General features: G+C 61.8%; 3 protein-coding genes and 1 pseudogene across 3 annotated transcripts, besides 1 other annotated feature; all 4 read left to right on the plus strand.

The window, feature by feature from the left end:
• Positions 1-736: 736 nt before the first annotated feature.
• On the plus strand, positions 737-1,612 carry LMXM_03_0370 (conserved hypothetical protein; the record flags this gene model as incomplete). Its single annotated transcript, XM_003871657.1, has 1 exon — positions 737-1,612. One exon carries the CDS (start codon positions 737-739, stop codon positions 1,610-1,612), a length of 876 nt encoding a protein of 291 aa, XP_003871706.1.
• A 2,683-nt stretch (positions 1,613-4,295) lies between these two features.
• On the plus strand, positions 4,296-5,414 carry LMXM_03_0380 (uncharacterized protein; the record flags this gene model as incomplete). The annotated part of the gene is made up of 1 exon (XM_003871658.1): positions 4,296-5,414. The coding sequence occupies one exon, from the start codon at positions 4,296-4,298 to the stop codon at positions 5,412-5,414; it is 1,119 nt and encodes a 372-aa protein (XP_003871707.1).
• Positions 5,415-7,576: 2,162 nt separating this feature from the next.
• On the plus strand, positions 7,577-8,924 carry LMXM_03_0390 (annotated as a pseudogene).
• Positions 7,577-8,924: a sequence feature.
• An 883-nt stretch (positions 8,925-9,807) lies between these two features.
• Positions 9,808-10,692, plus strand: LMXM_03_0400 (uncharacterized protein; the record flags this gene model as incomplete). The annotated part of the gene is made up of 1 exon (XM_003871659.1): positions 9,808-10,692. The coding sequence occupies one exon, from the start codon at positions 9,808-9,810 to the stop codon at positions 10,690-10,692; it is 885 nt and encodes a 294-aa protein (XP_003871708.1).
• Positions 10,693-12,334: the final 1,642 nt, after the last annotated feature.

Genomic DNA, 12,334 nt, shown 5'->3' on the forward strand with positions numbered 1-12,334 from the left:
GGCAGCCTCTGCACCGGTCCGCGTCTCCGGCTGTTCTCCGTCGTTGGTGCGGTTGCCGGGTCTTTTTCCTTTTTCGGCTGGTGCTCACGCTCCTCCTCGCGTTTTCCTTCGCAGGGCTTCCGTCGATATCTTCTCCCCCTTCGCTTCTGTGTCAGTGACTCCCCACACCCAACCCGACGTCAGAGGGGGGGGGCGGAGGGGCCATTCGTGCGAGCGCTCCAAGGGCAGCTCAGCGCGTAGGCAGGCCCACCGTGGTCGCGCCTCTCTTTCGATGGTTGCGCATGTAGAAGCACATGCAGGCACCTCCCCACCCCCACACGCCCACACGCCTCTGCCCTTACCTGGTCTGTTTCCTTGCTGGAGCAGGTCAGCCCGCTCGCTGCGCACGGCTCAGCCAAGAGCACCGCCAGCAGCAGCAGCAGCACAGCTGCACGCTCAAACTGTATACTCGCGCCTCTCTCTACTTCTTGCTCCTCCACTCCCCAGCAGACCTGCACGACTTCCTTGTTCTTTGCTGGCTTCTCCGTACTCCCTCCCTGCCTCTCTCGGTGTGTGCGCCGTAACGCATCGAGGCATAGGAAACGTAAGCCTCTTCGAAATTCGCCGCGGCTCGCACCCGCACAAGCGCGCACTGGCCTGAAAAGCACATCGCACTCACCGCAGAAGACAGCAGCCCATGTCGGACAAGGTCGGCATCTTCGCGGAGAACACTGTGGCCGACTCGAGGGAGCCGGTAATGCACACGAACACCGCCGAGGCTGCCAGCGCAAAAGCCGCTGACAAGGGCGCCGAGATGATGCGGCACCGCTTCGGCCGCCCGCGCAAGGTGGTCGTATACTATTTCGACTCCGATGCTGAGAACGACGGCGAGGTCGCGGATGCCGTGGAGAACGAGTCCACCAACACCACCCAAGGCGAGGAGTTGAAGGCGCTCAGCCGCTGCGAACCTCCGAACGCGCCGAAACACGTGTGCTGCTGCTCACACTGCGGCCACCGCTTCCTGTCGGCGCAGAGGCCGATCTCCCCCGAGAACCCGCGCATCGGCTCACCGACGCCGCTCGGCCTCTTTGCCTTTGGCATGACGACGTTTCTCTTCAACATGCACAACGCGAAAATCTGTCCGCTGAACTTGTTCACGGTGGCCCTCATCCTGGTCTTTGGCGGCCTGATCCAGGTTGTGTGTGGCTTCCTCGAGCTCATCAACAGGAACACGCTCGGCTGCACGGTTTCCACGACGTACGGCGCGTTCTGGGTGGCGACGGCGATTGCCTTTCTCTGGCCGGAGGGCAGCCGCATTGCACGGAGCGATAACAACTACATGGGCAACTTTTTTCTCCTGTGGTTTGCCTTCGCCAGCTCGCTCTTCGCCTCGTCCTTCCGCTCCCCCTTCACCTGCATGACTCTCTTTTTCCTCGTGCCGGTGAATTTCCTGCTGCAGAGTGTCGGCTTTTTCATGGCTAGCAACACCGTCGCGCAGGTCGCCGGGTACCTGGGCATGATCATCGGCGCGCTGGCGACGTACCTGGGCATGGCCTTCACCCTCCGTGACGTGTACGGCCGCTCGCTACTGCCTATTCTGTTTCAAAAAAAGATGCGCTACGTCGAGTGGTAGTCGTGGTGGCCCGGACCGCGCGGGAACCGAACAAGAAGGACAGCCGCTCGAGCTCGAGACACACACACACACACACACACACACACGCACACGCAGTCATGCGATGGGTGGGAGGGGGGAGGGAGGGAGGGAGGGCATCGAAGAGGAGAGAAGGTGAAGCGGCGGACGCCATGAACGCCGTTGCACGGTGGCCCGAGACGGCACCACACACTCTTACCCCCACCCTCTCTGTACGCGTGGGCAACTGCGTGCCTGTGCAATCCGTGAGGAGGATGTGGTGGTGGTGGATGGCTGCTGCGCCACCTCCCCCTCTCTGTCTGCCTTATCCACGTGTTCTTGCTTACTGTTACTGTTTTGTTGTTTGGCTATTTTTCGCTCACGCGCCTTCTTGTGGTCGGACCACCTTTGAGCTGATCCCCCTCCCCCTCCTTGTGTGGTCACGCCCTCTGACGCTGCTGCTTTCATGGTGGCGACGCAACGGCGACAACAACGAAAGCGAGCCCCCCCCCGCCCCGCCGCCGCCGCTCCCTCGGAACCACCAAAAATAAAAGGCAGCGAAGGAGAGCGCACACGCACACACACACACGCACCGAGAGGGAGGGGGGCGGTGGGTGGGGAGTATGGGGCAGGGCATCCACGTCACACATCCCGTGCGGCGGCTGCGCCTGCTCCTGTTGTAGTATATGTTCCGCTATGCTCTTTTGCTCGTCTCTCCTTGTAACATCTCTCCATCTCTCTCGACACCCACACCCACGCACACCCACACATATATGCATGTACATGTATACGCGTGTGTGCGTGTGTGTGGGTGTGCGTGTGTGGGTGTGGGTGTGTGGGTGCGTGTGTGCTGCCTGCCTTTTTTTGTGTGTGTTACGGTCACTTTACCTGTGCGCCTCTGCCCCTCCCCTCCCCCTCCACCTCTCTCCTCTCCACCCCCTTGTCTGCTCCAAAAAAAAGTCGTGCCGACACGGTGCATCGCGATCACGCCCTTTACTCTGTGTGTGTGTGTGTGTGTGTGTGTGTGCCTCGCATGAGCAGGTCCCGCTGAGCGATACACTGTGAACCTGCCACACGTCAAACAGAAACGGGGTGCTGGGAGGGGGACGAGAGAGATGGTGTTGGGGGAGGAGGAGGGGGGCTTATATAAAGTCAGAGCATCGTCACAGGAACAGCGCGGCAAGCGAGAAGCGGCGATATGCTGGGACGCACAGCTCCGCTGCGCCCTCTCTCGCAGGCTGCACATGCATATGTTGTTATCTTTCTGTGGAGAGCACGATCCTGTAAGTCGACGTAATCGTAAACGTGCTCCACTGCCTTGCCTCCTCCTGAGCCACGCGCCCCTCCCCCCCTCCGAGCCTTTTCTTCCGACGCGCGCCTTCTATGAGGCGGGGGAGGGAGGGAGGGAGGTGGTAGGCGTTGCACGTTAGTTTCCAGGGTGTCGTGCATTAGTCTCTCACCTACCCCTCCCCCGCCCTCCCCTCGCTCTCCCACGCATCCTCATCACCGCCTCTTCTCCTTTGTGTGGGTGGGTGGGTGGGTGTGCACGCGCAGCGGGATGTCTGGCACGCACGCACCTATCTCACGCACGGCTACGTTGGCACGGCATGTCGTCTGCGTGTCCCTGCGTGTGCCCTGCCCACGCCCACGCCATCGCTGATCCTCTCTCGCTCGCACGGGCACAGAAAACGGGAGCAGATTGGGGGAGGGGGAGGAGGGGCTCGCACAATCCTGTCGGAGGGGCGGATGGGGTGGAGGATCGAGTCGCCGCGTCACCGACGCATCCCTCCCTCTGCCCTCATCCCGCATGCCCTTCGCCTTGTTGGTTATTGTTCCGTAGACAGCAAGTCCTGCAGCGCTCTGGTCTCTCTCTCTCGCTCTGATACCCCCACAGCATCATCCCTCGATGGTTGTCGCGTTGATGAAGGTCGGGTGGAGTACTCCATATACAGACTTCAGTCTCCCTCCCACCCCCTCACCACCCCCATCACCACCATCATCTTCTCTGAGCACGTGCTCAGTGTTTTACGCAGACACTCTGATGTCGCCGCCATGTGTCTGCATGGTGTTTAAGTACTCCGCCGTGATGCCGAGTCTCCCCTCGCTCTCACACTCTCGCCGTCTGCATCCTTCCACGAGGAGCAGGAGCAACAGCGCGAGGAATAATAATATATATATACATACGTATACGTACACACCTATGTGTGTATATCCTTCCGACGCTTCCTCTCAGTGCTTCTGTGGCAACTCCATGCAACCCCACCACCACCACCACCACCACCACCACCACCACCTCCGCTGTGTGGCGCTGAGGTGCTGCGCGCATGTACACAACCCACAAGCATGTCTGGCGCACAGACGGTGTTGGCTACCACCACCCAGCCCCCCCCCCTCCCTTCCTCAGAAGAGGCCGCGCATCCCGCGCTTTTGCCCGCATGCGCCCTGCCTCCTCTCCACTGGCATTGGTCGGCCGCCCTCTCCCGTCTCCTCCATCTTCTCGAATTTTTCCTTCCGGTACGTATGCGGGTGTGGGTCACGCTATACTCGTGACGTCCCGCCGATCGCACACGTATGACGCACACGTCCACGCCCACGAGCAGCGCTCGCTCTCTCGCTCTCGCTCTCTCGCGCCCCTCCCCCATCTCCCTCTCGCCTGCGCGCACACGCACACACGCACAGCCGCGCCATGTCCACTGGGCACGTGGAAAATCTTGGGAACCCCTCCATGTACCCGCTCATGAAGAACCCGCACACCCTGAGCGACGATGAACGTCCCCATCGCGTGTTCAAGAGCACCGATGGCATCACAGCCAACATGAATGAAGACCTTCGCGCTCGACGCAGCCACGCCAGCTACGACTACCTCATGAGAGCCAACGATGGCCGGAGTCAGGCCAACGGCAGCGCCAATTTCGTCTACCACTCCAGCCGGAGGCCAACGGGGGGCAGGAGCTTGGACTACCTTGACGAGGACCAGAACCGCACCTCAAGCATGCCTCACAACCGCGGCAACCATCATGAAGACCCGCTTTGCTTCGACTCCGACAGCGATATTGAGGAGTGCCTCGTCGATCACCAAATCCGCATGCTGGAAGCGAAAAAAGCGGCTGCGAACTCGCGCAAGTGCGCGAACCCGGGCCCGCTCGGCCTGATCGGCTTTGGCCTCTCGACGATCCTGCTGAACCTGCACAACACCGGGAGCTTTCCGCTGTCGACGGTCATCGTCGCCATGGGCATCTGCCTCGGCGGAGGTGCGCAGTTTATCGCGGGCATGCTCGAGTGGGTGCGCGGTAACACCTTCGCATTTGTCGCCTTCACCGCGTACGGTGCCTTCTGGCTGTCCCTCGTGTGCGTCTGGATGCTGCCCAACACAGCCTCCAGCAACTCCACGATCGTCGACCCAGCGAGCGAGTACTTTGTAGGCGTGTACCTCTTCCTGTGGGGCATCTTCTCCTTCGTCATGCTTACGTGCACCATCCGCATGAACGTCGCCATCTTTCTCGTGTTCCTCACCGTGACGCTGCTCTTCCTGATGCTCGGCTGCAGCAGCATGGCAGGCAGCGCGATCGGGCTGCGCGCGGCCGGCTACGAGGGCGTCATCTGCGGCTCCCTCGCCCTCTACCTTGCCTTTGCCGAGATTGTGAACGAGGTATGGGACCGCACAATCCTGCCGGTGATCCCGATGACGCAGGTGCTCGGCTGGCTCGGCACCTTTAACGGCTACAAGGGAACACAGCGGAATAATAGAAGCAACTCAGCGCGCCGTGGGTCTCAGTCGCCGAGAAGGGCGGCGAGGAAGAAGTAACAACGGACAGGCGCACACACGGGAGGCGAGGAAGGGGAAGGGGGGATGATGTTATCCTTATATCGGCGTCAGTCCCCGCCCCCCTCCAGCGGCGCCGCCGTCGTCTCTGGTGTGTGCTCGTGTGGTGCCGTGCTGTGGTGGTGACTGATACGGCTGAGGATGCAGACGGGCCACTTTTGACTGTCGGCCTCCTTTCGTCGGCGTTGTTTCGCCCTGCACACACCCTCGCGCACGCAGATCCACCACCACCACCACACGCATAATACGGCCCACACTCCCTCCTCCCGGGCTTCCGGTTTTGTGGCTGTCGCCGTTTTCTGAGGAGTCGCTCTCTTCGCCTTGATGTAGTCCTCTATTGTATATGGGAAGGGATGCGCTCTGTGACAGAGGGGACGCTGTGAGAAGAGCATAGCGGAAGACTGGGAAACGGCCTGGATAGCGCGGGCGGGGGGAGGGGGATGGTGTGCTGCTGTGGTGGTCCTTCGTTGGATGTCTTGTCGTTCCGCTTGACACGATGCTGCCATTTCTTTAACAGTTTTCCCCTTTCTTCCTCACCGTCATCGTTGTCGTTGCTGTTCGATTTGGACGTCACCATGACCACCCCTCACCACCACCACTACCGGCGCCATTGCCATCCTTCTCCATCGTTTGCTGCCCTAACTCCCTCCCCCCTCCCCTCTCCCCTCCCTTTCCACGCGGACGTGAGCCGCTGCTGCTGGTGGCCGCTTCGTGTGGGTGGGTGGGTCTTTGTTTTCTTTTTCTCCCTGCAAGCGATCACCCACGCCTACACACGCAGCAGCAGCAGCAGCCAGCAGCAACAGCGGCTGTGTCATTTCTCTGGGCTGCCCCCCCCCCCAACCCCCACCGCCATCCCCCATGTGAGTGCGTGTGCTCCCCATTCTTTGTTTCCCTTTTCGTTTGTCATCTTGCCCTCCTGCAAGGCTCCTCCCTCCCCCCCTCCCCCCTTCCCCTTCCCCTTCCCCCTTCACCACGGTTGCGCATACTCGGGGAGCGTCCTCCTCCTCCGTCCGTGTGCGCGTGTGCGTCTTCGGTGTGGGCCTATGCACATGCTCGAGTGTGCGATGGTGGTGGCTGCGTTCCCCCGATGTAGTGTCTTCCCCCCTCCCCTCCCCCCATCCCCACACACACGCGCGCGTACTCCTGGTGCTGGTGTTAGGTGGGTGGTTTCCCTGCTACGGCTTGCTTGCATCCAAAACGACGTGCCTTTGTGTCACCCTGTCTTCTACATACACATGTCCATCTATATCTATCTATATTTATATCTATATCTCCCCCTCCTCCCCCCCCATGTCTGTCTCGTGGGTGGATGGGCGGGTACCTCTGTTTGGCTTTCCCCCCTTCGGATGTTCTCTGTCTTGTGGGTGCGGCGGCGGCTATCCCCTTACCTTTCCCCACGCCCTTCCCCCCCTCCCCTCCCCTCCCCTCCCCTCCCTCCCTCCTCCTCTGTGTGCGTGTGTGTCTGTGTCTCAAGCACCGGCCATGCATGGTGTGTGCCCAAGCGCGACGCACGACGACGATGGTGAACCCCCTCCCGCCCACACCACGCATACACACACGCACCGAACTGGCTAACTCCCCTTCCCCCTTTTCTAAACCCCCACACATGTTGTGGGCTTATCCTCGCCTCGCATTGACGGCTCCCTCTGTGCGTGCGTGTGCCTGTGACGCGCGTCACACGAGAGAAATTTGCAGAATCGGAAAACTCACTTTGTGGGCGCATCTCTTCTTGTTGGTCTGTTGTAGCGGCGGCTGTGGCGGTGGTGGCAGCGGCGCCGGCTGTGGTGGGGGGGGGGGGTGGCGCCTGCTGCCTCTGACCTTTTCTTGTCCTTCATGGCGACTGCACGTGTGGACTTCTTCCTGAGCACATGTCGGATCTTCCCTTGCTTACACCATGCTTGTGTGTCTGTGATCCCTCCCCTTCCCTCTCTCATTTTTTTTTCCTTTGGCCTTTTGCTTTTCATGCTCTCGCACATCCGTGATGGTACCGATATCAAGTGTCTGAGTGCACCCAGCAAACGATACACCCAGAGCGGTCGCAGCAGCAACGCGTGCTTGAGCTCAACGGTGGCCTTCACCTCATTTTGCACGTCCCTCGCTCGAGGCGGCGGCGGCGGTGGCGACTTGGGCCACGAACGCTCCCCATGCTCCATGCGAAGCTGCGCAAGGGGCGCGAGACAATGGTGGTGGTGGTGTGTGTGTGTGTGTGTGTGTTGGGGGGGAGGGGCGCAGAAGAAAACGGAGGAGGGAGAGCCGTACACTTGAAAAGCCTCCCTCCCACACCCCACCCGAGAGCCGTTGGCCCTCATTCTTCCCGTAGCGAGCATGTATGCTGCACCGTCCCCGCCAAAGACCCTCGCACGCAGCTAGAGGCGCGCGCCGTTCTGCATCAGCACGCATCTCCCATGCTCTCGCTCTCTCACGTACCGACTCCAGCCCCTTTCTCCCTCCTCCTCCTCCTCCCCTCATCACCCGCGCCACGTCCATCACGCGGAAGCCCGCTTCGCTTTCCGTCCAACTCAACACACGTATGCACGGGCACATTGGCCGACACTGGAGACCCCACCCCCCCCCACCCTAACTCCCCTCCCCTCCCCACAAGCAGGGTCGCCCGCCCTCGCTCGCGCTCCCTCACGATTTCGCTTCCTCCCGGACCTGTGCGAGCACCCCCACACGCGCACACAGCCCCACACCCCAAAAGCCTGTTCCCCCCCCCAACTCATACCGCCATCTTTCTCTCGCGCACACGGGCCACAACCATATCGCGAGTCAAGCATGTGCAGCGAGGCGAAGCGCGCACAGCAGCACATGTGTCCAGCGCAGAGGCGGGGGCGGCCTGCTCTGTGAGGGCACCAGCCACCCTCGTACTCAAGAGCACCGATGGCATCACAGCCAACATGAATGAAGACCTTCGCGCTCGACGCAGCCACGCCAGCTACGACTACCTCATGAGAGCCAACGATGGCCGGAGTCAGGCCAACGGCGGCGCCAATTTCGTCTACCACTCCAGCCGGAGGCCGATCGGGGGGAGGAGGCAGGAGCTTGGACTACCTTGACGAGGACCAGAACCGCACCGCGGCGCAAGTGCGCAAACCCGGGCCCGGTCGGTCTGATCGGCTTTGGCCTCTCGACGGTCATCGCCGCCATGGGCATCTGCCTCAGCGGAGGTGCGCAGCCCTTTCCCCGGCTTTTGTTTTCTCCCCCCCCTCTCTCTTTCTCTTTATCGTTGCTCTCCGTCGATACCCACGCACACCCACGCGCATGCCACCCCCACTCCCACCCTCTCCCGCTCCTGCACCTGCTCCTCACCGGCACTCGGGCGTCGACTCAGATCGCATCAGCACACGCAAGACGTGGTCTCCCTTTGCCCCCTTCTCTCTGCTTGCGTGTCGCCCCTCGCCTCGCACGCCGCTGTGCACGTCTGTATGCGCGTGTCTGCGTCTCCTCGCCACGCGGTGGGTAGTGGGAGGGGCGGTGGGAGGGGGTCGCCCGTGAAGCAGTGAACAGTGCGCATCAACAGCGTCGACGTCACTACTTCGCTTCGTGTGTGGTTAATTCGAACGACGCCGCCCCTCCCCCAAAATTTGAAAACAGCAACAATGCAAAGAAGAGAAAGGCGCGGGTTCAGTCCGCGGGAATGCCGTCGTGTGCGCGTCATCGAAGGCGCGCGTGTGTATGCGGAGGGAGAGGCGGTGTAAACTACTTCGCCCGCCGACTGACGTCGCGCGCTCTTCCCTGCCGCCGCTCTCCCCACTCCCTCCCCGACGGGGAGATGGCAAATACATACGGCTACACGTCCAAGCGCAGGCATTCGTATGGGCGCGGGCATGTAGGCACATACGTGTCCTGCGGACTGCTTGCCTCCTCCTCCTCCCCCATCTCCCTCTCTCCCTCACTTATCTATATCTGCTGCCCCCCCCCCTGCCCCCAACGCCCGCATCTCCTGCTCACGACTGGACGACATTCATCCTCTACTCCCTGATGGGAATACCGGCGTGCGCTTTCTTGGTTGGCCGTTTTTCCCTATCGCCTGCCCCTCCCCCCCCCTCCCCCTCCGTCGGCATCAACCAGCTGCAACGCATCGGTGCTCTCTGCGCTTCCGTATCTCCCCTGAAGCCTCTTCCCCCCACCCCCCACCGCGCGCCGCTCCTCCTCCACTGACCGATCACACGTCCTGCCGCGTGGCCCAAGTCTACGGACGTTGTCGTCGTCGTCTTTTTTGTGGTTTCTCCCTGTCTCTCCCCTGCAGTTCTCGAGTGTTTCTGCGTGCGTGCGTGCGTGCGCAGTGAGCAACACGCTTGGCCTCCGTGCGCATCCACGTGATTCAACGGCCGCCTCCCTCCCCCTGCTCTTCTCTATTCGCGCACCTCCAAAGATGGCCACGATCAGCGAGCCCAATGGCAAGCCCGTCCATGAGCCCGTCACCTCCGTCGCCAATACCAACATGGACCTGAACGTGTTCCATGAGAAGTATTCGTGCGGCAACATGACCCAGGCGGCCCACAAGAACGGCAAAGCCCTCCATAAGAGCTCGCTGAAGCAGAAGCGGAAACAGCTGCGTGAGCTCCAGGAGTGGGAGTACCAGACGGCAATCGCGCCCCGGCGCTGCGCGAACCCGGGCCCGCTCGGCCTGATCGGCTTTGGCCTCTCGACGATCCTGCTGAACCTGCACAACACCGGGAGCTTTCCGCTGTCGACGGTCATCGTCGCCATGGGCATCTGCCTCGGCGGAGGTGCGCAGTTTATCGCGGGCATGCTCGAGTGGGTGCGCGGTAACACCTTCGCATTTGTCGCCTTCACCGCGTACGGTGCCTTCTGGCTGTCCCTCGTGTGCGTCTGGATGCTGCCCAACACAGCCTCCAGCAACTCCACGATCGTCGACCCAGCGAGCGAGTACTTTGTAGGCGTGTACCTCTTCCTGTGGGGCATCTTCTCCTTCGTCATGCTTACGTGCACCATCCGCATGAACGTCGCCATCTTTCTCGTGTTCCTCACCGTGACGCTGCTCTTCCTGATGCTCGGCTGCAGCAGCATGGCAGGCAGCGCGATCGGGCTGCGCGCGGCCGGCTACGAGGGCGTCATCTGCGGCTCCCTCGCCCTCTACCTTGCCTTTGCCGAGATTGTGAACGAGGTATGGGACCGCACAATCCTGCCGGTGATCCCGATGACGCAGGTGCTCGGCTGGCTCGGCACCACCCCGGACAGGCCGAGTGACATTACCGAGCTGGAGAACCACGGGCAGTTACCCAAGGTCAACTGAAGCGGTGAAGCCAGGGGCGCGCTCCATGAAGATCAGGGCCCCCGTTGCGGAGGAGGGAAAGGAGAGAGAGAGAGGGGGGGGGGCTTTTCTGGACATCGTCCCAGGCCTAGGCACAGATACGCATCCGCACATGCCCACGTGCGCAGCGCGCGTGTTGCCTTTACTCCTCCTTCTTGGCTTTCGCACCCTTCTCGCTCAGCCCACCTCCCTTCCGGCATGTCTGTCGTCCGTGAAGACGAAACCCACCTGCTGGCTCTTCGCCGTCGTGATGCCTGTCCGTCCTGTACGGTGGGGTGGCGAACTGCGTCGTCTCTTCACGCCACGCCACGCTCGCTGTGAACTCGCACACCATCCTCTGTCGCTCTCCCGCACGCACGCACGCACGCAGGTCTACTCTTGTACCCATAGCGATATACAGGTAGCTGCGCATCTATCTACTCAGGCCTCTGTGAGCGGGTGTGTGTGTGGGTGTGTGAGCGCGCGCCCCGCGACGACGGCAGCTGAGGAAAGCGCGGGCGGGCTCCGCCTTCCTCATTCGAGACCACGCCCCTCCTCCTCCTCCTCCTCCTCCTCCCTCTCTCTCGTGCTCCGTGGATGACGTCGGCAATGGTGTTCCTGCGCGGCTTGCCGTTCTCTCATGGTGCGGCGCTACGCCCGTCTTCGCTGGGGGAGGGGGGAGGAAGGGGTGGGGTCTGCATACGCGACCTCTGCTGCTGTCGTTAGAACCATGCACCTCCGTCTGCTTTGCACCACCGCCACCGATGCCCCCTCCGCGCACCTACACGACATGGCGCGCGTGCTTTGTTTTGTTTTTCGGTCACTTGCCTTCATATAGAGGGCAGCGTGGCAGGGCACTGAGAGCAGAGCGAGGAAAGGGGCGCTCATCTCGCCCCACATGGCCAAGCGCGGCACCGGGGTAGCGGCGGGGTGCGTCGGCGATATAGCCCACGCATGCACGAGAGGCACCTGAGACAAGGAGGAGGAAGCGGGGTTGGTAGGTGGGGAGATGTGGGATCGCCACGCAGGACGGCGCGCCGTCCTTCTCCCGCTCCATATCTTCTCGAGCTGTTTCCTGCAGTGTGGGGCTGTCGTTGCCGATGCCTGCTCTGCGCTCGCGCGTGCTCTCTGGCGCCGGCGAGAGAGGGGGGAAGGGGCGAAGAACAATGCAAGCGGTGCAGCGCACAGCGGAAAAAGGAAGCATGGCCAGTGGAGGTGGTGGTTGGCTGCGGGGGGGGGAACGAAAGCGGCGGACAGGTACGACACAGCGCTGCCCTTCTCCGGCGACCCCCTCCTCCTCCTCCTCCTCCTCTCTCCCTCTGCTTCCCCCCCACCTACGTGCCCGCACGCAGACGCCGAGCTACGAGCAACAACCCCCTCACGCCCTCCACTTTTCCCCCGCACCCCGTCGTTTTCTTCGTCGCCAGTGAGTTCCCGTGTGCTGCTAATTTAGTGCGAGCACGTGCGTGTATATATATAATCCTTGCTCTGCCTTGATCCCTTGCAAGCGTCTTCCTCGTCCTTTTTCTTTCACCACTACCACCCCCCTCTNCCTCCCCTCCACCCCCAACCCCCGCACACACACACACACACACACACACACACACAGCACGCACGCACACAAGACCCTCTCCTCCTCCTCCTC

This window comes from Leishmania mexicana, chromosome 3, assembly GCF_000234665.1.
Source record: "Leishmania mexicana MHOM/GT/2001/U1103 complete genome, chromosome 3".
Classification (NCBI taxonomy): Eukaryota; Euglenozoa; class Kinetoplastea; order Trypanosomatida; family Trypanosomatidae; genus Leishmania; species Leishmania mexicana.